Source organism: Lagenorhynchus albirostris, chromosome 8 (genome assembly GCF_949774975.1).
Source record: "Lagenorhynchus albirostris chromosome 8, mLagAlb1.1, whole genome shotgun sequence".
Lineage (NCBI taxonomy): Eukaryota > Metazoa > Chordata > Mammalia > Artiodactyla > Delphinidae > Lagenorhynchus > Lagenorhynchus albirostris.
The window spans coordinates 96782211-96808538 of record NC_083102.1 but is presented as its reverse complement, the minus strand read 5'-3'; the positions used below and the strand labels follow the sequence as shown (position 1 = coordinate 96808538).

At 42.0% G+C, this 26328-nt stretch overlaps 1 protein-coding gene, 1 long non-coding RNA gene and 1 other non-coding gene across 5 annotated transcripts; 2 read left to right on the top strand and 1 right to left on the bottom strand.

Annotated features, from left to right (window-relative positions):
- Positions 1 to 1321: 1321 nt before the first annotated feature.
- Positions 1322 to 13602, bottom strand: LOC132524885 (uncharacterized). Its single transcript, XR_009542076.1, has 3 exons — positions 13444 to 13602; positions 13074 to 13186; positions 1322 to 1534 (listed from the first exon to the last, which is right to left on the bottom strand). It is a non-coding gene; the product is annotated as an uncharacterized LOC132524885 (long non-coding RNA).
- Positions 4737 to 4843, top strand: LOC132525008 (U6 spliceosomal RNA). Its single transcript, XR_009542143.1, has one exon. It is a non-coding gene; the product is annotated as a U6 spliceosomal RNA (small nuclear RNA).
- A 427-nt stretch (positions 13603 to 14029) lies between the features above and the next one.
- Positions 14030 to 25010, top strand: LOC132524875 (histone H2A.V). Of its 3 annotated transcripts, XM_060157419.1 has the most exons (5): positions 14030 to 14135; positions 18167 to 18244; positions 20723 to 20836; positions 23353 to 23482; positions 24677 to 25010. In XM_060157419.1, exons 1-5 carry the CDS (start codon positions 14133 to 14135, stop codon positions 24736 to 24738), a joined length of 387 nt encoding a protein of 128 aa, XP_060013402.1. In that variant the 5' UTR covers positions 14030 to 14132; the 3' UTR covers positions 24739 to 25010. The 3 variants fall into 3 exon arrangements, with proteins under 3 accessions (XP_060013402.1, XP_060013404.1, XP_060013403.1); XM_060157421.1 differs by lacking the exon at positions 23353 to 23482; XM_060157420.1 differs by lacking the exon at positions 18167 to 18244 and having other exon boundaries at positions 14045 to 14135.
- Positions 25011 to 26328: the final 1318 nt, after the last annotated feature.

Below are 26328 nucleotides of genomic sequence, written 5' to 3'. Positions count from 1 at the left end.
TGAGGTCATACCATTTGTAAATTCATTCATTCAGTTCATTATTAGGTAGCTACTATATGCCGTGTATTATATACTAGGTGTAGAAAATATGGTCCACGGTCCGAGTGGAACTTACAGTTTAGTCCGGAGAAAGAACAGAAAGCTTTTAGGAAGAACTAGAAGGAACTAAGTCACATTGGGCTGAGGTATATTTAGGGTTCAAAAGTCCTGGTTCACGTGACCCTGGGTCTTCAGGAGGCTAGGATGGGTTGCAGCTCAAACTTACTAGACTTATCTCCCTCCTCAGTAAAACACCTCTGTGCGATCTCAAATCCTGAGAAGTCGCTTCCCCAGACCCCAGGGAGGAAGTGGGCCCAGCGTAGGTGGACAGAGGAAGGAAGGAGTAGGAGAATCAGCTCAGAGCCCTGGTCCGTGTTCTCATCATACAGTCAGGACCTGGGAGGGGCGAGGTCCCGTCGCCGGGGCACGGGCTCCAGGCTCACGGGTAGTGAGCACTAGCACTGGGCTTTGACCAGGTCCAGTAGGTGCTCCTCCTTGCTCGTGCTTCCATCAAGAAGAGATGAAGAGGGGCTTCCCTGCTGGCGCAGTGGTTAAGAATCCACCTGCCAATGCAGGGGACACGGGTTCGAGCCCTGGTCCGGGAAGATCCCACATGCCGTGGAGCAACTAAGCCCACGCACCACAACTACTGAGCCTGTACACCTAGAGCCCGTGCTCCACGACAAGAAGCCACGGCAATGAGAAGCCCACACACTGCAATGAAAAGTAGCCCCCACTCGCCTCAACTCGAGAAAGCTCACGCGCAGCAGCAAAGACCCAACGCAAAAATAAATAAATAAAATATTTTTAAAATTGTCTAAAAAAAAAAAGATGAAGAGGGACTTCCCTGGTGGTCAAGAGGGTAAGACTCCACACTCCCAACGCAGGGCGGCCGGGTTCGATCCCTGGTCGGCGAGCTAGATTCCCACATGCCGCAACTAAGGAGTCCACATGGCACAACGAAGAGCCCGCGTGCCACAACTAAGACCCGGCACAACCAAAATAAATAAATAAATAAAAAAATTTTTTTTTTTAAGTGAGAGGTTCCTAATGAGATCGGAGTAAACCAGTCTCCCTCACTAGTAACCAAGCCTCAATCCAGGCAGTCGAGAAATAAAGAAGTAGATTTGCAACATCATTCCTGGCCCAGGCCTTTACTCCTTAAAGAAACAGCAGCAGTGAAACCATAAAAGAAGATATTCCCCACTCAAGAGGTAACTTCTCTTCTGTAGTACTCTGGTAGACCTCTCAGTGGGCCCAATAAAAGGCTCCAAACTAGTCAGTGGCAAGAGTGAACACACATCTAAATTGGTTCTCTCATCTGCTATACCACACTGCCACAGAAAGGAGAACACTCCTATGCTAGGAGCCTAAGATGACACGTGATGAATCCACAGGTATTCCACAAAGCTCTGCAGAACCTCATGTGATTTCTGCCCGAAGGCAGTCAGATGTAGAAACTGTGGGTCACACTCATTGTTTTCAGGATACGTATCTGAGAACAAAATTTAAAATAGTTCCCCAAGTTAAAAAAGATAAAAGAAAAACATGCCAATTTGATTCATTTGTATCAACGATTAAAAAATAAAATGCTAGTCTTCTATCAGGGCAAACAGCTTAAGATCCCCAATTCAATCATAAGTACCAACAGCACACCCTCTATCTGTTAAAATCATGTCCTCGCCAGAACACAAATGGTTACACAAGTCACATTGCCGAGTGGACTGGAACCAGGTAGGTACTCAATACGAAATCAGTGACATAAAGCAATGTGGACCTGAAAATAGCTCCTTTTATGTCATTTTGTATTTTCCCTATCCTAGATGTCAAACCAAGAAATAGCCAAGTCAGTAAGAATGAGCAGTGGTCCATTTATTCAACTATAGATCAGGATTCCCATGGGTAGTTTATAGAACAGAGGTTGGGGAGGATGGACTAAAGCTCTCGAGCCCATGGGTACAAGACTGGCCAAGACACAACCATCACACAGGCTTCCCCATCTTCTCAACTTTGAGACTCTTCCAGGAAGCTCTCCCTAGATATCCCACCCTCAAAACTGCCCTGTCTTTGGCCTCATTTATTCACTACCCCTCATAATTGACGGGCATTGTTTTTGGCAGTTATAATCTCCTAACTTTCCTTCATTATAAAAATTAATGCAGGGACTTCCCTCGTGGTCCAGTGGTTAAGACTGTGCTCCCAATGCAGGGGGCCTGGGTTCAGTCCCTGGTCAGGGAACTAGATCCCACATGCTGGAACTAAAAAAAAGATCCCACATGCCACAACTACGACCCAGCGCAGTCAAATAAATAAATATTTTTTAAAAAATTAATGCATACTTATTTTAACAAATGTGAACAGAAGAGAATCACTGTAAAGAAATAAAAATGAATGTGCTCTCTTTCTCCAAACCCACTTCTTAAAGGTAACTACTGTTAAATAATTTAGCGTACATCCTTTTGAAATTTTTTGCTAGTTTAAAAAAATCTCAACAGTATTAAATGGCGAATCACATTTATGTATGTATTGATATATATTGAAAAAAATGTATTAACTAAATAGGTTTAATAAGGAGTTCATGTTAGGTACATTGATGGCTGTTTCCTGTGGTATTTTCTAATGTACATATTTTTAAGCTGTGCCACAAAGCCAACAACTCTTATGCAGAAATTAAATTGAAAAGTAATTTAATTTTCATTATTTTAGGTTCCATTCAATCTGGCACAGGCAAATATACCTTCTCTGGTGGTAAAACAACTCTCCAGCCTCCAGATTTAGAGAAAATGTCTGTATTCCGTGAGTTCTGATAAATGGAGCATTTGCTGGTTGCATTTCACAGATCTGTTCTACTTTGTGTGTATTTGTCTTTCAGGTAAACAACTTGCATATAAAATTAATAAGTCAATAAATGAAGTGATTGCTGAGAATTCTTTCAGCTGGGTACAGGGACCCAGTTACCCTTAGCTTTTGTGTTAAGAAATTATTGTTAATGAATAATTTGTTATAAGACCTACAGTGAGGTATTTTTGTCTGTACATTAAAAAAAATTATACCTACATCTAGCTGCTTCTGATCTTGAAGATTTTGCTCAGAATTCAGAAACCACCCTATGAATATATAGTGTCCTCTATAATGCATAGTTCAGGTCAGAAAGGCAGATTCCCCACCCTAGTATAAATAATGTAAAAAGAGAAAGCATGTTAGGTTCTGAGGAAGAATAAAAGAAAACAGTCTTCTGATGGAAGGAGATCTGTTGTCAGCAATGTGGAATGTTCTAGTCCAGCAGCTGCTGACTTTCCAGCAGTGAAAACCCAGCTGGTGACATCACTCAGGAAAGTGACTCATCAGAGCAGTGGGATTTCATTTGTCTACTCCTCATTCCACACCATACCTTTTCTGGTGGGGACTGCAAGTTCTCTTTCGGATACAACTGCTCAACTCTCCCCAGCTTTCGTCAGCTCAAGGTTTTCTCTTTTGTGGACAAGAAACAAGTTTATGGGGAATTTTGGGGGCTTTTGTTTTGGAGTTTCTACACTGCACCTACGATTTAGCCTTCAAAGGTCACACTTTGATGGGGCTAGCTCTTCTATTTTCCCTAAAAGCTGCTTTCATTTGCCCTCTAAGGACCAGGCCTGATATTGCTAGGGTGTGTTCCAGAGTAGAGCAGGAGGCAGTGGTCATTCTTTGATTCTTTAGGCCCAACAGGGGGCCTTTCCACGTGCCCATCAAGCCCACAAACTTGGTCTTCCCAGGATTCAGTGACCGGGCATTGTGATGTTTTCACTGTACTAACTTTGAAACAAGGAGCACACAGGTTACTATGCTCAGGAGAAGGTACTCTACCGTTGTTAAAATTCAATAAATACTAATAGATGACTGACACACATAATGTTCCAGTTACAACTCTCCAGACTGATCCAGGTTCCCAGAAGAAGAGCTAAACTCTCCATAACTGGCAGTTTTTCAGTTCCCTGTGCTAGAACTATTTATTTTGTGGCATTATAGCCTTACTTACAGGCAGAGTGGCAACAGTTAAGAAAATATGACTATTCTGCCATGGCAGTTTCTGGATCCTTTATTTGGGTCCTGGGGATTCTGAATACATCAAGGTAAAAAGCAAATCACGTGTGTATAAGAACTAGATACAGACAATCCACAGGAAAAAAAGCTATACAAATGGTCCATAGTTATATGTTCAATCTCATTCATAAGAGAAATGAAAATTTAAGCAGCTATACTGAGATACCATTTCCCACCTACCAGCTGAGGAAAAAAAACCAACCCAACCGTCTGACAACAAACTCCATTGGCAGCCATTGGCAATTCTGTGGGTAAACAGGCACATTCATATATTGCTGTGGGACCACAAAATCCCCTGTGAAAACATTTGGCAATACCTAGCAAATTACCTAAGAAGTTACCCTTTGATCCAGCAATTCCATTTCTAGGAACCTACCCAAAAGATAGCTATAGGTTTTATAGAAATAAATAAAAAATAGAATTTTTATTTCTTACTCATTTTTGACCAAATGTCTGTGTTAAACTATTACATACTATAATCCTAACCTTTTCTTTTACAGCAAGCTGAGAAACTTTTTACTTGGAATAAAAAGAGAATTTCTTATACTTTTGTCTTTTCACTGACTACAAGTCAAATTTGAGGAGCCTCAGAATATTGTTTAAAACGAAACTATAGGATGCTCACTTAGGCAGCACATATATTAAAATTGGAACAACACAGAGAAGATTAGCATGGTCCCTGCGCAAGGATGATATGCAAATTTGTGAAGCGTTCCATATTATTTGAATGGGTAAAGAAGATGTGGCACATATATACAATGGAATATTACTCATCCATAAAAAGAAACGAAATTGAGTTATTTGTAGTGAGGTGGATGGACCTAGAGACTTTCATACAGAGTGAAGTCAGAAAAAGAAAAATAAATACCGTATGCTAACACATATATATGGTATCTAAAAAAAAAAAAAAGGTTCTGAAGAACCTGGGGGTAGGACAGGAATAAAGACGCAGATGTAGAGAATGAACTTGAGGACATGGGGGGGGAAGGGTAAACTGGGACGAAGTGAGAGAGTGGCATAGACTTATATATACTACCAAATGTAAAATAGATAGCTAGTGGGAAGCAGATGCATAGCACAGGGAGATCAGCTCAGTGCTTTGTGTCCACCTAGATAGGGAGGGTGGGAGACGCAAGAGGGAGGAGATATGGGGATATATGTATATGTATAGCTGATTCACTTTGTTATACAGCAGCAACTAATACAACAATGTAAAGCAATTATACTCCAATAAAGATGTTTAAAAAAAAAAAAGAAACTATAGGGACTTCCCTGGTGGTCCAATGGTTAAGAATCCACTTTCCAATGCAGGGGAAACAGGTTCCATCCCTGGTTGGGGAACTAAGATCCCACATGCTGGGGGGCAACTAAACCCGAGAGCACCGCAACTACTGAGCCCACATGCCGCACCAAAGATCCTGTGTGCCGCAACTAAGACCTGATGCAACCAAATAAATAAATATTTTTTAAAATAAGAAGAAACTATAGACAGGTGGGTTTTTTTTTTTAATAAACAGATGGCATTCTTTTTTTTTTTTTTTTTTTTTGCGGTACGCAGGCCTCTCACTGTTGTGACCTCTCCCATCACGGAGCACAGGCTCCGGACGCACAGGCTCAGTGGCCATGGCTCACAGACCCAGCCGCTCCGCGGCATGTGGGATCCTCGGCATGTGGGATACTCCCGGACCAGGGCACGAACCCGTGTCCCCTGCATCGGCAGGTGGACTCTCAACCACTGTGCCACCAGGGAAGCCCCAGATGGCATTCTATACACTATTTTATCTCTTGCTTTTCTCTTTAACTTTTTTTTTTAATTTATTTTTGGCTGTGTTGGGTCTTCGTTGCTGCGCGCAGCCTTTCTCTAGTTGCAGCGAGTGGGGGCTACTCTTCGTTGTGGTGCATGGGCTTCTCATTGCGGTGGCTTCTCTTGTTGCGGAGCATGGGCTCTAGGCACACAGGCTTTGGTGGCTGTGGCATGTGGGCTCAGTAGTTGTGGCTTGCAGGCTCTAGAGCTCAGGCTCAGTAGTTGTGGCGCACGGGCTTCGTTGCTCTGCGGCATGTGGGATCTTCCTGGGCCAGGGATCGAACCTACGTCCCCTGCATTGGCAGGCGGATTCTTAACCACTGTGCCACCAGGGAAGCCCTCTCTTTAACTTTTAAAATAGATGTTTACATATTTCAAAATCAAAAGAAAATGAAAAGGAAATTGAGAAGTCTTGTTCTTAACTGTCTCCATCCATCCCCAACCTTCCCACAGGTAGTGTTTGTTCTAGACAGTCCCATTTTTGTCTGTTGTCTCCGTGTCCCATTTGTCCAAGATTTAGCATTTGCCCAAGACTTTGATTTATTAAAAGGTAATATTTCTACTTTTATGAAAATAAGCAGATATGAGTTTTAAAATCGAGAAATGTGAGTCCTCCAACTTCATTCTTTTTCAAGATTATTTTGCCTATTCTTGCTCTCTTATATTCCCATATGAATTTTAGGATGGTTTTGTCAATGAGTACAAAGAAGCAAGCTGAGATTCTGGTTAGATCTTTAATTTTTTTCACCAATGTTTTGTAGTTTTCAAAGTATGTCTTGTGCTTCTTTTGTGAAATTTACTCCCAAGTACTTTATTCTTTTAGATACTATCATAAATGGAAGTGCTTTTCAGTTTATTCATTGCTAATATATGGAATACAATTGACTTTTTAAAAGATTTATTTTATTATTTATTTTTTTATTTTACTTATTTTGGCACGTTGGGTCTTAGTTGTGGCACGCGGGATCTTCGTTGAGGAATGCGGGATCTTTCATTGTGACGTGTGGGTTTCTCTCTAGTTGTGGTGTGCAGGCTTCAGGGCACGTGGGCTCTGTAGTCTGTGGCACACAGGCTCTCTAGCTGAGGCGTGAGAGCTCAGTAGTTGTGGCGCACGGTCTTAGTTGCCCCATGGCATGTGGGATCTTAGTTCCTTGACCAGGGATCGAATCTGCGTCCCTTGCATTGTAAGGTGGATTCTTCACCACTGAACCACCAGGGAAGTCCCACAACTGACTTTTTTTTTTAAGCTTCTTTTTCTTTTTAATTTTTATTCATTTTTGGCTCTTTTGGGTCTTCCTTGCTGCACGTGGGTCTTCCTTGCTGCACGTGGGCTTTCCTCCAGTTGTGTCAAGTGGGGGCTACTCTTCGTTGCGGTGTGCGGGCTTCTCATTGCGGTGGCTTCTCTTGTTGTGGAGCACAGGCTCTGGGTGCATGGGCTTCAGTAGTTGCGGCACACAGGCTCAGTTGTTGTGGCTCACGGGCTCTAGAGCACAGGCTCAGTAGTTGTGGCGCACAGGCTTAGTTGCTCTGAGGCATGTGGGATCTTCCGGGACCGGGGCACGAACCCGTGTCCCCTGCACCGGCAGGCAGACTCTCAACCACTGCACCACCAGGGAAGCCCCCAAGTTTTTTCTTTTGATGTGGACCATTTTTAAAGACTTATTGAATTTGTTACAATATTGCTTCTGTTTTATGTTTTGGTCTTTTGGCCGCAAGGCATGTGGGACCCTAGCTCCCCAACCAGGGATCGAACCCACACCCTCTGCATTGGAAGGCGACGTCTTAACCACTGGACCACCAGGGAAGTCCCTCAATAGCTTTTTAAGTGGATTCCTTAAGATTTTCCATATATACAAGATCATGTCATCTGTGAAGAGATAACTTTTTCCTTTCCAATCTGGATGACTTTTATTTCTTTTTCTTGCCTAATTGCCCTTACTAGAAGCTCCAGTACAATGTTAAATAAAAGTGGCAACAGTAGACATCCTCATGTTGTTCCGGATCTCAGGAGTGAGTATTCTTTTACTGTTAAGTATATTAGCTGTGTGTTTTTCAGATGACATATATCAGGTTAAAGAAGTTCCCTTCTACTCCTAGCTGTTGAATGTTTTTTTTTGATGAAGTGTTGCATTTTGTTATATGCTTTTCCTGCCTTCATTGAGATGATCATGTGGTCTTTGCCTGTTATTCTATTAATATGGCATATTGATTGGATTAAAAGGATATTGGCCAGTGGGGTTTTTTGTTGTTGTATCTTTGTCTCATTTTGGTATTAGAGTAACACTGGCATTATATAATGAATGGGGAAATGTACCCTTCTATTTTTTGGAAGAGTTTGTGATGGACTGGTATTAATTCTTTTTTAAACATTTGATAGAGTTCAACAGTGAAGACTGGGCTTTTCTTTGTAGGAAGATTTTAAGTCACTAATTCAATTTACTTGTCATAGGTCTATCAGATTTTCTATTTTTTTCTTGAGTCAGTTTCGGTAGTTTATTATATCTTTCTAGGAATTTGCCCATTTCATCTAGGTTATTTAACTTACTGGCACACAATTGTTCAAAAGTACTCCCTGATAGTCCTTTTTATTTCTGTAAGGTCAGTAGTGATTTCCCCTTTAACTTCTTAGTAATTTGAATCTTCTTTTTTTCTTGTTCAGTCTAAAGATTTGTCAATTTTGTTGAACTTTACAAAGAACCAACTTTTGATTTCATTAATTTTTTTCCTATTGTTTTTCTTCTCTATTTCATTTATTTTTCTCTCTAATCTTTTCTTCTTCATTCTGCTTGCTTTTTGTTTGCTCTTTTTTGTCTTGTTTAGGTAAGCAATGCATGCACATTGCACAAATTCAAGATGACCCAAGGTTTTTGTAAGGAAACTATTTTCCTGTAAAAAGATTTGCTGCCCCTTTCCTTTACTTTGGATTTGCTTCAACATAATCCAGTGAGGGGAGGGGCAGATGTATATATGAATGTAAAATAAAACAAAAGTGGCCATGAGTTGATGATCATTACAGTTGTGTGAAGGGAACACCAGGTTCATTTTACTATTTTTACTTTGTATATGTTTAAAACTTTCCATAATAAAAAACTGGAAATATATATATCATAGGCTTATCAGTCAAGGTCCATTCAGGTTGCAGAAAACACCAGTTATTTGAACAGAGAGAACTAACAAAGTATTGGTAACTGAATACAAAGTTAACTGTTAAAGGGTAAAAAGAGAACTCTAAGGTGTCATAGAGGTTAACAAATAGTAGTTACCTTGAAGAAACAAAGGGAAAACCTTAGAAACCTAGAGGAAGGGCCCTGTGAAGCTAGGAAGAACTCAAACCTCTAAGGAAGGAGCTGGCTGGTTGCTCGTGAAGGGGGAGGGAGCAATGAGGCTGGCTTCACAAATGTTGGAAAAGCTGATTTAGCTGCTCCTACCAAAGGAACTGCTGCTGCCAGAGTAAAGAAGCATTGGCTGGGTGATGATCCTCGGAGGGACAGAAAGCACACAGAAAGGAAAAAGTCCCTTCTCCCTCCTCCACTCTTGGAGTTTCCCTCTAGTGCTCCCTACTGGCAAAGCCTAGCGGGGAAGCAGAAGGCAAAGCAGAAATGTTTGCAGAGTCCCAGCCTCAGAATCACAAAGCTGAATGTAGGTAGGTGGATACTGCATCCTGATTGACCTCATTAGAACCCGGCAGGTTCTGGCTCGTGGAAATAGCTGCCCAGCCACTGGGATCTGGCATAAACCTCCAGAGATTTTTTTTCTTTTTAATATTTATTTATTTATTTTTGGCGGCACCGGGTCTTAGTTGAGGCACAATGGATCTTCGCTGCAGCATGCGGACTTTCTTAGTTGCGGCGTGCGGACTCTTTAGTTGCAGCATGCATGTGGGATCTAGTTCCCCAACCAGGGATTGAACCCGGGCTCCCTGCAATGGGAGCTCGGAGTCTTACCCACTGGACCACAAGGGAAGAGCAGGGATGTTTTAAAAAATAAAAAGAATTTGTCCTTTACTAGACTGACTAGAAGAAAATTTCTGTCTCTTAAAGGCTTTATAATATTTAGGGGGAGTACTGCAGTGTTAAAGGGAAATTTAAAACTGAACACAGGGATTAAAAACTCCTGGAATCAGGGCTTCCCTGGTGGCGCAGTGGTTGAGAGTCCGCCTGCCGATGCAGGGGACGCGGGTTCGTGCCCCGGTCCGGGAAGATCCCACATGCCGCGGAGCGGCTGGGCCCGTGAGCCATGGCCGCTGAGCCTGCGCGTCCAGAGCCTGCGCTCCGCAACGGGAGAGGCCACAACAGTGAGAGGCCCGTGCACCGCAAAAACTAGGTAATCATTAAGGCTCTCCTCTCTAAAGGCTGAAATACTTCTACTATACTGACAACACTGGCTGCCTATGTATAGGTAAAATGGATAACTGGAGAAGGTCTTTTCACTGTTCAGCCTTTGTACCTTTAAATTTTTGTACATGTGAATATACTGCCCTATCAAAAAGTAACTAAATTTTTGCAGAGAAAAGCCATCGTCTTAGATCAGGCTTCCCAGCAGACTCTAATTGCCTTCAAGAAGTTTACTGTGATTCCACAGTAATACTCTTGGCAACATTACTATAAGAAAATGAAGGAAGCAGGATTAAGTAGAGGGAGAAGTTGAACTGCCATACAGTTCAAGCACTGGTGTTAATCACACAGAAAATTCTGGAGCTGGAACGGCCCTTCAGAGTTGTCCCAAATTAAGGCAAAGCAGCTGTGCAGTTACCCCACTTCCACCAGTCGTTGGAAGTAGGCTGCCCGCTGAAAAGGCGTTAACCTTGGGTGATGCAGCTCCTTCTGGATGAGTACAATTCCTGGGAAGAGACTACCGGGCAATGATCGGTCAACACTCTCAGGAGGTGAAGGAATAAGTGCCTCCGTTTTGAAAAGGGCTTTGGAACTCTGTACCATAGCTTATACTATACTATATACTATATATATTACATGTACTATACTGGTGGTTCTCACATTTTAGTGTGCACCAGAATCCCCTGCAGGCCTTGATGAGCCCCACCCCACTTTCTGATTCAGTAGGTGTGGCTGGGGGTCAGAATCTGCATTTCTAACAAGTTCTAGGTGGTGCTGATACTGCTGCCTAGGGACCACACTACGAGAACCATTCCACTGTATCTTACTGGGTTGAATCCAGCAAAGCTGAATCATTTGTTAATGTTTAGTATTTATAATTTATAGATGCTAGTACCTAAGATTCTCTGGTTAGATGTGCTCCTTATGAGCTCATGCTGCCTTCTTTGCAACCCTAGTTCACTGTAAATTAGACTTTATTCACTAACACACTTGCTTTATAAAATAGTTAATAGGCAGTTTTTCTGTTTACAGATGCCAGAAAACTTCCATCCATTTTCCTTCAGTCTGTGGGCCTCAATATATTTCATTCATCTCTAAACAAGATGTATAAGTCACTAAAGGGATTACTATTGTCTGTGATGAGAACCAGTTTCTGTCAATCTGACTCCATTTTCATCAAAATTTGAATCAATGACACGAAGGCTAAGGGGTAGAGAGTGGCAAGTGAGAAAATGAATTTCCTGTTAAGGAAAGAAGTTAACATTTATTGGGTATTTATTACACGCTAGGTACAGTGCTAAATACTTTCTCATACATTATTGAATTGGTGCTCGGTCACAACCTGTAAAATAGGTATTGCTATTTTCAGTTTTACAAATGACAAAATAGATAATATTAAATCCCTCACCCAGATCACACAACTAGTAAGTAAAGGAGTCTGGATTCAAACTCAAGTCTTTCCACAGACCACACTGCCTATCTAAGTGGCCTAAACATGAGTTAGTATTCTTTCTTTTCATTAGCCAAGTGACATTTTCATGGTACTAGGTACTGTACCAAGCAAACAATGACAACCTAAAAAAAGAGTTCCGCGCGCCAAGGCAGACCAACACAATTCAGCATGACAAGGACTGATGACAGTAGAATACACTGGGTCATACAGGGCACTTAATCCAAATCAGGGGTGTCAAGGAAGACATACTGAAGAAAGTGATGTCTGGGGTGGCCCTTGAAAGATAATTAAAAGTTAGCCAGGGAGAAGCTGAGACTGAGGACTGTTTCAAGCAAAGACATGTGCAAAGGCAAGATGGAGTTTCAGGGGTGGTAGGGAGAAGCAACAAAACATAAGATGAGCAGGGGCCAGAAAAAGGTAGGGCTTTCTATGCCATGCTAAGGGTTTGAATTTTGTTCTCAAGTCAGTGAGGTTAAAGGAAGATATAGTAAGATTTGTATTTTAGAAAGAGTGGAGGGTGCAATGAAGGAGGAAGAGAATAGGACATTAGTTAACAGGTTTTTGCACTGATCCAGGAGAAAAATGACAAAGGCTAAACTGAATCAGTGGCAATACACACAGCAAATAAAAAAAGCCAGATTTGATATTCAGGAAGTAGAGGGATCTGGTCAGAATTACAGCAGCCAAACTAGCCTGCTTTAAGTCCCTTCACAAGGGACAAGTCTTTCTCACTTCAAGAGCCTTTATACTTGCTCTTTCTTCGTGGAACACTGCTAAATTACACCCTTTCTAAATTCCATTTACTCTGCTTCTCTCAAAGCACTGTTTCTTCCCTTCCATGCACTTGCATTTCTTGTAATTCACACATTTGCCTGTTTACTTCTGTAGCATCTGACCCCTGCTGTCAAGGACCGTTAGGGCAGGCACAGGTCTATTTTGCCAACCCCTGAATCCCCAATACCCAGCACAGCGCCTCCAAACAGTGCCAACAAATCACTCGGTGACTGTTTGACGGTGAACTCACAGGTGGATGCCTTGGCAGACGTGTAATGCCAGTCACTCAGGCCAGAAACAGGAAAGGAGGGGCAGCAATTAACAATGGTTACTGATTACTGAATTAACTCCTAACTCTTCCACCTACTTGTCAGGTTTTCCATTCATCTGGGCACACTGCTCTCTGCCTCCACCTTGAAAGGCCCCTCCTTCCTCACGCTCGTCTACACCTTCACTCGCATTTTTCCAAACTCTTACTTAGAAGCTCAGCCCCTTCCTCTCCTCGAACTCAAGTTACATTTCCTTAAAGACTCAGGGTCCCCCGTGTCAGACGAAAGAGAAATCTCACTTTGGGACAGCATCTGCCCACCTGGTGATACTTCTGAAATGCCCGCCTGGGGAAATCCCGCCAGAACCAAATCTCCGCGGGGACGGACGGCTCCGCGCACCCGGAACGCTGCCCGGCGCGGTCAGTGCAGACAACTGTGAAAAGAAGCAAAGGTTTCAAACTGCAGCGGGTGAGAACTGGCCCCGAGCCCGGGCCTGGGCCCCGGCGACCGCGGACTGTGCCGTCCCGGGGACAACCGGGCCCGCACGCCGCCTGGGGAGGGGGGAGGGCAGCCGGGGGGAGCGGCCATGGGCAGACAAGCCCTCCTTCGCGCCCTTCCCTCAATCTCGCAGCGGGAGCGGGGACGCCGACCCCATTTCCGAGTTTCTTTCCTTTAGGTTGGGCGGCTAACCTAACGCCAGCGGGAAGGCGCTGAGGAGAAGGGCTGCCAGGCCTGGAAACAGTGCCCGCCGCGGAGGGAGTTCCCGCTAGCACGGAGAAACCCTCGGAATCTGTGAAAAGCAGCCAGCAGAAGCAACGACAGCAACCCTTTCCTTCCCAAACAGGTCTCAGCAACCCCAGAGCCGATGCTGAGAAAGGGCGGGAAAGCCAAAGCCACCACCAATTTTTCCACCTATTGGCTAATCCCGCTGTCGTTCCCGCAGGCCCGCCTTCCTTGCTCGCGGGCGATGTTCTTACTGGCTGACTTCCGCCAGCTCTCCGCTCTCATTGGTCAGTGTCTCCGTTCGTCAGGCTCGGGCCTTGGAGACAGGCGGAGAGTGGTGTTTGGCTCCGCCCCCGGTCGCGCACAGGCGCGTCTGTGTTGGGGTCGGAGGCTCCGCCTCCGCGTGCCGTGTGCAAAAACAAACAGCCGTTAGGGAGGAGGTGCTGGGGGCGGGGTTTGGTTAGAAGGAGGCGCGCAATTGGGCGGTCGCCGGGGTTCAAACGAGCAAGGCGAGCGGGCATTGGCTGGGGTGGTGCGAGGCGGGCCCCGGTTATTGTCCGGACTCCGGCGGCGGCGGTGGCGGCGGCGGTGGTCGGTGCTGCGCGAGCGGTGGCGGCGGTGGCTCGGCGGGACCGAGGGCGGGAGCGGCCGAGACCATGGTGAAGTCTGCGGGGCGGCCGGGTGGGTGGCGATGGCCAGGCGGCGCCGCTACCTGTTGAGGCGGCGGGCGTCAGGCGGGCGGGCGTCAGGCGACTACGACGGCTGGGCTGGCGTCAGGCGGCGGGGCTCCCCGCGGTCCCGGCCTCGCCCGCCGCGGCGCCGGCGCGAACTGAGTGCGCGGGCCGAGGCCGATGGCCCTGAGCGGGACAACCCTGGCTCTCTGCAGCACCTCCGCTGCCCCTGCCACCGACTTTGACTCCTGAATTGTGCGTCGGTTAAAAAAAAAAAGTGCGGTTTTTAGAAACGCGAGAGGAGGGAACTTGGCCCCTTGTGAAGTTGAGAGGGAAAGGCGCTGGAAGGTGGTCGTGCCCCGCGCGGGAGCGAAGCAGCGATGCCGAGGCGACGAGCAGTGTCCGCCCGAGCGCCCTACGGAGACAGCCTTGCCCGGGGCTGAACCACAAACAGAAATTGTGGTTATTGTGACGTTCTCGCGTCTTAGATCTGGCTTCGACCTTATGGATGGTCGCACCCCGTTTCTGACTTGTAGTTGTGCAGTTAACGGAAGCGCTTCCGCCGGCCGACTCAGGCACAGATTAGATCTGTCTGTAAACTGATTTGCTCAAGCGGATGATTCTCCTGGTCCTTGCTGGTTTCGAAGGTGTCACTCATTTAATTTCTAGCGACCTGCCACATATTGGCTGTCCCTTTTACCAGCAGCTAAAAATACATGCACGGTCGCATAAGCTAAAAATACAGGAGGCGTGGAGTTGTCATTCTTGTTTTGAGAATTTTAAACTTGAGGGGACGTGAGCATGTATCTATCTGTTGAACTAGTATGCAAGTTTCTTGGCATCCAGTTTTCAACTTTTCCTGACTGAAATACACTCCAGTTGGCTCCATAGGCGTATTTTCTACCGAGATGCTTAACCCAGGTTAATACTAACACAGTTCTTAGAATCAAAAATTTTATGGTGCTTGTATGTTGTTTCTCAATCAGTCATCAGACATATTAAAATGAATGTGTGAAGTTGGAGGGTGTACATACAGAGTTTGAGGGGGTTGTGAAAAATTTATTTACTGTACAATTTTTTTTTTTACTGTACAATTTTATATTCGCACAAGTTTGATTCCATAAGACTTTGTTTTTGTTAAGTATGAGAAATGTATCCGGAAACCACGGAAATAGTCATTTAACTTAGAGATTTTTTTTAAAAAATTTATTTATTTATTTATTTATTTATTTTTGGCTGCGTTGGGTCTTCGTTGCTGTGCGCAGGCTTTCTCTAGTTGCGGCGAGCGGGGGCTACTCTTTGTTGCGGTGCTTGGACTCTAGGCACGCGGGCTTCAGTAGTTGTGGCATGTGGGCTCGGTAGTTGTGGCGCATGGGCTTAGTTGCTCCGTGGTATGTGGGATCTTCCCGGACCAGGGCTCAAACCCGTGTCCCCTGCATTGGCAGGCGGATTCTTAACCACTGCACCACCAGGGAAGTCCTAACACTGAGATTTAAAAAAAAACTGATTTCATGTCTACTTCCTTAAAAAGCAAATAGGTTAAATAGCAAGTATGATGGATTTGAAGTGATAAAATTGCTTAAGAGCAGTAAATTGGGAAGCCTGGGAAGTTTTGCAGTTGGTAATTTTTTTTGGTTTGTTGTTTTTGTTTTTTGGGTTTTTTTGCGGTACGCCGGCCTCTCACTGCTGTGGCCTCTCCCGTTGCGGAGCACAGGCTCCGGACGCGCAGGCTCAGCGGCCATGGCTCACGGGCCCAGCCGCTCCGCGGCATGTGGGATCTTCCCGGACTGGGGCACGAACCCATGTCCCCTGCATCGGCAGGCGGACTCTCAACCACTGCGCCGCCAGGGAAGCCCTGCAATTGGTAGTTTTTAATGGATAACTACTAATTTCATAATTGTCATAGAGAGTGATTATAGTTTTAGACTCATGCACCAACTGAGAGGTTTTTTTAATGTATTTACAGCAGGGCAAATAGAGCTGAAAAGATTTATTTGAAGAAGTGAGAATATATGGCTACTCCCCCATATGGTTTTGGGAGATAAACATGGGGGGGGGATTTTTAGCCTAAAAAGTATTTTAAGGAAACCATTACAAAGGGACAAAGGGAATATGCCATTTCAAAGCTTAACCTCTGCTTCAAAAACATCCTCAAACAACTAGCCAATCATGTAAACTGATTTATTTAACTAATTTTTCTTTTAACAGAGAAGAAATAATAGATTTAAGTAGTAAAATCAAACAGCCCAAAAGAGAATATTGGTTTCCCTCTCAAGTCAGATCCTTAGTATTCCATCCCTAGAGGCAAATAACTTTTCTGACGTATTGTGTGACCTTCTAGAAATGTATATGTACACACACTCTACAGTACTCCACTTTATGTAAACAAAAGCTCACTGCACTTGCATATACCTTGCCTTTTACACAAGTATGTTTTGTGAGTTGTTCCTTATCAGCACATATCTGTAACTCATTTGTTGAAAGGGCTGCATAATATCCCATTGCATTTATATACTGTGTCCTGTTTGTGACCATTCATGTTATTTGAGAAATATTTCTTTATCAGTTGAAAGTAGTATTTGTTTAACCCCTTAAGAATAAGTTTGTATGTCCCTTTTTTTTTTGTAAAATACACATAACAGTTGACCATTTTGCCATTTTTCAGTGTACTGCCAGTTATCTCCAGAACTTTTTTATCTTCCCAAATTGAAACTCTGTACCCATTAAATAGTAACTCTCCATTCTGCCCCTTTCCCCAGCCTCTGGTGACCACCATTCTGCTTTTTGTTCCTATGATTTTGACTAGGTACCTCATGTAAGTGGAATCATACATATTTGTCCTTTTGCTTATTTCACTTAGCATAATGTCTTCAAGGTTTACCCATGTTGTAGCATGTATCAGAATTTCCTTCCCTTTTACAGCTGAATACTATTCTATTGTGTGTATATACCACGATTTTGTTTATTCATTTTTCTGTGGTAGACATTTAGGTTGTTTCTGCTTTTTACCTGTTGTTTATAATACTGATATAAACAAAATAGCAAATAGTATAGAAAATATCTGTTTGATATTTCCCAATTCCTTAGGTATGTGCCCAGAAGTGTAATTGCTAGATCATAGAGTAATTCTCTGTTTAATTTTTTTTTAAGATGCTTTTTTTTCTCCCCATAGAGCTAAGTTCTGAATATTTCTGTGGAAATGATACACACTGACATTTTTTTAAATTATTTTATTATGAAATACTTATAGCATGAGAGTTATATTGACTTGATGAAGATTCTTCAGTCTGAAAAATATGTTCAAATTTTTAGAAATCTCATTTTTAAAAAGTATTTAAGGTTTGACCTTGTTTCTATATAAATTAATAAATAGTGGACTTCCCTGATGGTCCAGTGGTTAAGACTCTCCGCTTCCACTGCAGAGGGTGCAGGTTCAATCCCTGGTCGAGGAAGTTCCACATGCCGCAGGGTGCAGCCAAAAAAAAAAAATGGACATCATCAGTTGTGGGACAAATAAAATTATTTAAAAATAAAATAAATGGAGATATAACACATGTATATTTAAAATTGAAGATCACCTAGATTTTTTTAACTACCTAAAGTAAAACTAGAAGAAATTTTATTTCCTAAGTTTAATTTTTTTTTAAATTTTTATTGGGGTATAGTTGTTTACAATGTTGTGTTAGTTTCAGGTGTACAGCAAAGTGAATCTGCTATACATATACATATATCCACTCTTTTTTAAATTGTTTTCCCATATAGGCCATTACAGCGTATTGAGTAGAGTTTTCTGTGCTATATAGTAGGTCCTTATTAGTTCTCTGTTTTATATACAATAGTGTGTATATGTCAATCCCAATCCTCCAATTTATCCCTCCTCCCGCCTTACCCCCTGGGACCATAAGTTTATTTTCTACATCTGTAACTGTACTTCTGTTTTGTAGGTAAGTTTATTTGTAGTCCTAAATAGTTTTGAAATAGCATTTTCGATTCTTCATCTGGAACTCTTTTCCACCTAGGCTGGAGGCAAAGCTGGAAAGGACAGTGGGAAGGCCAAGGCTAAGGCAGTGTCTCGCTCACAGAGAGCTGGGTTACAGGTAACATCCATGCTGTTGTAATTCATTATTTTCTTTACTGTTATAATTCATGACTCATAGGTGTTTCTTTAATTACAAAAGTGTACTTGTACTACTGGCCTTTGATAATGAGATTAATTGGTCAAAATATAAACCACAAAGCAACTGCCTTATTTATTTATTTGTTTGTTTGGCTGCGCCAGGTCTTAGTTGTGGCACACGGGATCTTTTTTAGTTGTGGTATGCAAACTCTTAGTTGCGGCATGTGGGATCCAGTTCCCTGACGAAGGATTGAACCCGGGCCCCCTGCATTGAGAGTGCAGAGCCTTAGCCACTGGACCACCACGGAAGTCCTGCAACTCCCTTGTATATAATTTGTATTCTCTTCTTCTAAACAAGGACAAGTTATGAAAAGATCTTAAATGAATTTGGTGATTTTGCTCTCTTAAAATCTATTATTTCTAGATTATAATTATGTTCCTAGTTCTTTTATAAATTGTATCAGATTGAAGTGAGTATGCTGTGGCTTTTATTTTAAAGAGTGTTTGTCGTGGTACATCGGCTTTCAGGATGAGAGAATAATGAACTGTCCACTAGTCCTGTGAATCTTTCCCCGATACCTTCAAGTGTAGACTCAGTGATATACTCAAAGCCCTAAATGGTTTCAAATTTCGTATATTTAAATTGTTGCAGATTTAATCCACAAACTCAAAATTTTCTGGATGAGTAAGAATTATTCCCTACATGTAAGAGATACTTTTTAAACAGGAAAGTTTGAAGTCCAGACTATAAGGTTAGGATTTTTATCTTCTTGGCAGTAGTGAGCCATTGAAAGTTTTTGAGGAAGAGGATGACATGATCTGGATGATACTGAAGGAAGGGGGGGTGAGAACTTGTACTTGGTGGGTACGTTCTGTATTTTAGAACATCATGCAAATCTCAATTAGAATTTATTTGAAGTGTCCTTACCTTGAAGTGGGAGATGCAAGACAGATACAGACTATTGCAGTGGTTTAGGAATAAGGTAATAACATACTTGAACTTGAGTAGGATGGAAAAGAATAGAAGGCTTGTGTATGCTCCCCAAAAATGGGAGGAGGGGTATGGGATTGAGAGGACGGTCAAAGAGAAGTTTCTCTAAGGCTTAGACCCTAAGGAGCAGAAGAGTTTGTAGTAGGGGCAAGTTATGAAATAATAAACTTAACTGCAGTCGTTTTGAAGTTCCACCAAAACATCCATATGAAAATGTCCAAAAGTTGTAGATTTGAGTCTAGCTTTCCAAGAGAGGTGATGAAAAGAATTAGAAATTTAAGGTCATTTATGTAAAATTGGCAGCTTGTGCTGTGGATAAGTTTCCTAAGTCGAGCATGAGAAAGGATCAGAAAGGCATTGGTGGACCCCCTACCATATTTGATGTGGTATTTGAGTCAAAGAATGAAAAGACTGAGGAGTAGTCAGAGTTCGTATTAGAACTATGTAATTGCTTCGGCCTAAGAAGAAATGGTTTTGTTTTTTTGTTTGCTTGTTTGTTTTTTTATTAAATTTATTTATTTTTGGCTGTGTTGGGTCTTCGTTTCTGTGCGAGGGCTTTCTCCAGTTGCGGCGAGCGGGGGCCACTCTTCATCGCGGTGCGCGGGCCTCTCACTGTCGCAGCCTCTCCCGTTGCGGAGCACAGGCTCCAGACGCGCAGACTCAGTAGTTGTGGTGCACGGGCCTAGCCGCTCCGCGGCATGTGGGATCTTCCCGGACTGGGGCTCGAACCCATGTCCCCTGCATTGGCAGGCGGATTCTTAACCACTGCGCCACCAGGGAAGCCCAGAAGAAATGGTTTTTGGGGTCCTCTGTGTCAGACGACGTAACATGCGGTTACTGAGGATGCAGAAGGGAGTAAGACATGGATCCTGGTCTCGGGGAGCTTAGAATTAGGGAAGGATGTAAACAAAACAGTCATGCCTTTTCTCTTTAAGGATGCAATCTGGAAGTAGATTTTGCTGGCTAGTAGATTTTAGTAGTTAAAATGTTACTGCTCGTCTTTCAGAATGGTGTTTAACAGAAGCCAGGGTTGGATTGGGAGAAAATGGGTGACAAGAAAGGGGTTTCAGGGTTTGCTTTTAAATCTTGCCTTTGGAAAGGAGATGTCTAGACTGTAACTGGAGGCAGTTGCTGTAGACACGTGGAGACATTTTAAGTGAAGTGTGCAGAAGGAAAGGAGCCAGCGAAAAGGAAGCAATTGGAGCTGTTGAATGATGGAGCAGTAACGGGGTAAGGAAGGTCCTTAAGAAAGTTGGGAGTGGGGTTAGTCAAAGGCACAGACAAGTGGGATTAGGGAACTTTGGAGGTGAGAAAGTGCCTGTTCTCAGAAAGTAGAAAGAAAGGGTCACAATGGGAGAATGGTGTTGGTTTTGAGTTCATGCTTTACTCATATTATTCAGCCTTTGATTACATTCAGTAGTGTGATGTTAAGACTTCAGTGCTTCCCATTTGGGTGGTCTCTTTCAGTTTCCTGTGGGCCGCATCCACAGACATTTGAAGACTCGTACCACAAGTCACGGAAGGGTCGGTGCCACTGCTGCAGTGTACAGTGCCGCAATTCTGGAGTACCTCACTGCTGAGGTTAGTGGGGGAAATGTTATATATGGGAATCCTGGAGGTGTCTTGGACATAAATGGCTAAAACCCATGGAATATTGGTTTGAAATAAAAAAGACAAACTCTTGTTAGTTTCTTTTAATAGCGGTTTTAGATGTATCTTATCAGCCTGTTACCTAGTACCAGTGTCAAATAGAACTTTGGTGTGCTCTTTTTTAAAGTTAAGTAAGGGTCAATAATCCATATTTTTAAGTGACGTGACAAGTGTAAAATAATTTAAATACCATACTACTAATTAAATGAACTCTGAAATACGTATATAATCGATAGGTGATATTTGTGAAGTTACAGCATAACTCTTTTTTTTTTTTTACAGCATAACCCTTTTTTTTATTTTTATTTTTGCGGTACACGGGCCTCTCACTGTTGTGGCCTCTCCCGTTGCGGAGCACAGGCTCCAGACGTGCAGGCTCAGCGGCCATGGCTAACGGGCCCAGCCGTTCCACAGCATGTGGGATCTTCCCGGACCGGGGCACGAACCTGTGTCCCCTGCATCGGCAGGCAGACTCTCAACCACTGCGCCACCAGGGAAGCCCCAGCATAACTCTTAGTTAATAAAGATTTGAGGTGGGGTGAAGTCTTGGCAGTGTGATGATACATATTTTTTAAATATCACAACTATATTATGATAACAAAATTTGGTAAAAGACCTAAGCAACCTTCTGGTTCTGTGCATGGTTGTATGCATAAAATGCTGTATCTTACTCAGTTTGACTTTTCAGGAAGATAAGTTAATTGGGCAAGAGTTCTTAATTCTTAGGTCATGGACTACTACTTCCTCCATTCTAATCCCTCCTAAGGAAAACAAAAGGGAAGCCATGAAACTCCTTCAACTACATTCCAAGCAGGGGAAGTAAGTTGAGTAACAAGCAAGTCAACTGATAGAGATAGCCAACCTAATAGAAATGGGGAAGCTTCCTACTTGAGAAAGATGTGGTTGGGAGCTAGGTTGAAAGATTTAGCTTTAACCTGTGTGTTAATTATCACTGCTGTCATTTCATTAACCTTACCAAGTCATTTATTTTCCTATTGGAGATTTAACATTGATAGTTTCAACTTCACTATGTCACAAGCAGGGATTTTGTGTTGGTAATGTTTTTGTATTGGTACTAGTTAAGAGCCTTTCTGCTTTATCACTCTTATACCAGTTTTTATTTGTTTACCTGCAGACTTTTCAGAAAGGTATGCATTTTGTGCACTCATGTAGAGGCATAGGCTTCTGGTTCAGATTTTCAAGTCCCATCTAAATTCCCATTATCTATATTCTTAGGAACTTTATGATTTTTTAGTTTAAGATTAAATAATAATCATATACATACACACATATGCAGTCAATGTGTATTTTCCAAATATTTAATTTTGGGGTTTTAGTCAATAATAGAGGTAAAGAAAATACTGAAATCTAAGTTTAGGGGTAATCACTTTTCAACGTTGGCTTCACACTAGGATCACTTATGAAGCTTTCAAAAGATACTGGTGCCAGGCCTCACTCCAGACCAGTGAAGGTTGCAAGGGAGAATGGAGTAGAGAGTACTGGTGGTTTTTAAAGCACACTGATTGCTTCGGATGTACACCGAGGCTTCCCACCACTCTGTTTAAGTGAGGAGGTTCTGTGGAGTTATTTTTGTGTTACTTCCATCAAAGGTTTTATAATGCCAGTATAGTCTATGGAGGCAAAAAAGAAAAGAAAAGAAAAATGCAATTTTATGGCCAACTGGGACTTTGAAATTCCTCTAGTTGAAAATTGCCCTTATAGAATAAAGGGCTTCTAGCTTATTGCCTACAGATTATAGGGCCCAGTGATGTTAAAAACTCTGAATAAGAAATTATTTTAAATTATATTTTTAAATTGTTCTACAAGTGCTAAGCAATAAATTTCAGCTGTTAAGGGCCATGAAAAAATAGACTACATGGGTATATTAAAATATATTTCTAGATGTTCACATTTATTGAATAGATTCTTGGCTAAGGGATATTATCTCTTGTCTTTTTTCTTTCTATAGAAGTAGATTTTTGCTCAAGTTTCTAGTTCTCTTGCAGAGAATGAATATAAAAGGACCAAATGGGGCTTCCCTGGTGGCGCAGCGGTTGAGAGTCTGCCTGCCAATGCAGGGGACACGGGTTCATGCCCTGGTCCGGGAAGATCCCACATGCCGTGGAGCGGCTAGGACCGTGAGCCATGGCCACTGAGCCTGCACGTCCGGAGCCTGTGCTCTGCAACGGGAGAGGCCACAACAGTGAGAGGCCCGTGTACCACAAAAAAAAAAAAAAGAAAAAAAAAAAAGGACGAAATGGAGTAATAAGAGTTCTATAAAAGCATTATAGAAATTTGGAAAAAATTTAGTGTTGGTTTATATATGTATCTTGTGTGTTTTGTGTGTAGATGCTGTAGTGCTCTTTTTAGCTATAATTGCAGGCCTAAACTGAATCCTTAAACACTTCACCCTTGTTTGATGTGCTATCTTAACGGATGCTTTGTAGGTGCTGGAGCTGGCAGGTAATGCTTCCAAGGATCTCAAAGTTAAGCGGATCACTCCGCGCCACTTGCAGCTTGCAATCCGTGGTGATGAAGAGTTGGATTCTCTTATCAAGGCTACCATAGCTGGGGGTGGTATGTATTATTTCCTCTTCAGCCTAGATTGTTAACTGGCCTAACTAATAGATAATTCAGATAGATGATCCAGTACATTTGTATCACCAACTAGAGAACATAGAAACTTAAGTTCCAAAAGTGTTAAGTCTGACAATTCTAGACTTCTCATTATGATCTGAATACATATTTCTTCTCCTTGTAGCCATATACAATGCTATTTTTATTTTAGCAAGTTCTTCATCTAAATATCATATGTGAGACTTAAAACCTGGTGTTTAAAATATTTCCCATATCCTTTAAACTGTGTTTGAAAAATGATCATGAGAAATTGCTTAAAATGCTCTTGAAAATCAGAGCTGAGATAATTGAATGAGTCAGGATCAGTGAAGGTGAGATATAAATTGGTGGTTCTTAATACTTTTTGGATCACATTTGGAGAACCTCTTGAAAGCTATGGTTACTCTTCTCTAAAAAAAGCACATAAAATCACACCATTTTACATACAGTTTTAGAGGGGGGTTCCCAGACCCCAAGATGGGGACCCCTTGGTATAGATACTTTAACAGAATCAGAATGTGAAAGGGGACTTAAGTAAATTTCATTCTTTTTTAAAAGCCTTTTTGTTTGTTTTTTAAATTAATTAATTACTTTTGGCTGCATTTGGTCTTTGTTGCTGCTTGTGGGCTTTCTCTAGTTGCAGCAAGTGGGGGCTACTCTTCGTTGCGGTGTGCGGGCTTCTCATTGCAGTGGCTTCTCTTGTTGCGGAGCACAGGCTCTAGGCACATAGGCTTCAGTAGTTGTGGCACGTGGGCTCAGTAGTTGTGGCTCGCAGGCTCTAGAGTGCAGACTCAGTAGTTGTGGTGCATGGGCTTAGTTGCTCTGCGGCATGTGGGATCTTCCCGGATCAGGGCTTGAACCCATGTCCCCTGCATTGGCAGGCGGATGCTTAACCACTGTGCCACCAGGGAGGTCCTCATTCTTTATATAATTGCTTTTTGGGGTTGAAGCCCTAAAGTGGTAAGATATAGCCAGTTTAGGGACTTCCCTGGCAGTCCAGTGGTTAAGACTCCATGCTTCCAGGGGGCACGGGTTCAGTCCCTGCTTGGGGAACTCAAGATCCCACATGCCTCTCAGTGCAGCCAAAAAAAAAAAAAAAGATATAGCCAGCTTAAAGTTTTTCTACTAATACTGTTTCTTTTCATTTCATTCTAGGTGTGATCCCTCACATCCACAAGTCTCTGATTGGAAAGAAGGGACAGCAGAAAACTGCTTAGAGAGTTGTTCTAACCAACCTTCTTCCTCCCCGTCATTGTACTGTAACTGGGACAGAAGAAATAATGGGGATATGTGGAATTTTTAAAACAGTTAAGTGGAAAAGCATAGACAATTTACTGTAGATATGAAAAAGAAACATTTGTATGTTCTTAGACTCGAAGTTTGATAAAAATATCTTTTCATGTAGCAACAGTTGTGTGTTGATTGGCTAGGTTTCTCCCATGTGTTTTATACAAAAATGGAATTGATAAACCATTTTTTAAAAAAGTAATTTGTCTCTAAACCGTTCTGTTTGTGCTGTGTTGAAAATATTTTGCTCATACTTCAAAATTTTTTAAATTTCAAATTGGTTATATATTCAGAAAAATCTTAAAACAGAAATTGGGAATCTACTTCGATCATGATTGATACCATATTATATTGAATCTTGGCTGCTACCTGTTAGTAGTAGGCACCAATTATTTTACATACCACTAAAGAAAAAAACTGCCAATTAAACCATAATATGCCATCAATTATGAGATGCATCCCAATTTCAGAGATGTTAGAGTATGAAAACATGCATTTAGAATTGATGAAGGATAGTGGAATTATTTGAATTATTTAATGAGCACTTACTATGTGGCAAGCCCTGTGCTAAGCGCTTTATTGATGAAGAAATTTTATTACCCCCATTTTAAAGATGTAGAACCTGAGGCTCACAGAAGTTAAATGGCTTGCCAGAAAACATTTATCTAATAGATAGAAAAGGGCAGAACTAGGATATAAACCTAGATTTGGCTGACTGCAGAGCCCACACCCTTACCTAGAATTGAAGTTAAGATGATCAAAGTTGTCTGCTTTTGGCTTAAAATTCCAGCTTTTAGTGATCTTTTATTGATACAGTAACATTCAGTAATTTGTACAATATTTTAAAAATTATTTTTGTTTGTCAGTTTCTAAGTAACTTGTAAGATTTAAGTTAATGTATCAGTTAACGGTCCATCAGAAAATTATATTTTTCTGGAAGTCTGGAAGTCTTCATTAAAAATGGAAATTCTTTAATGTTTTATAATACAACAGTATCAAAACAAAACTCTCATTTTTAAAAACTTATTTTATTATGGAAATTTTCAAAAATAAAGAGAATAGTATAATGAACCCCTGTGTACTCATCCTGCAACTTCAGCAGTTATCCTGTGGTCAGTTTTGTTTTACTTGTATCCCCAACCTGAACCCATCCCAGTTGATTGGTTTGAATCCCATTCCAGGCATGCTTTATTTTCATGTCCACATACTTAAGCATGTGTCTCTAAAGATGGGGTACTTTTTAGACCATAACCACAATACCATTGTCTTAAGACAGCTAACACATTTTATAATAACAAATACCCAGTCAGTATTCAGATTTCTCTGATTGTTTCATAATTTTACGGTTGGTTTGTTTGAATCAGGATCCAGACACTATGTCTTACATTTTACTGATAGCTCTTAAATTTCTTTTTAATCTGTAGGTTTCTTTTTTATTATTATAATTTTTGAAGAAACTGAGTTGTTTGTCCTACAGGATTGTCTCTAAGTGTGGATTTTACTGAATCTTGGCACATATT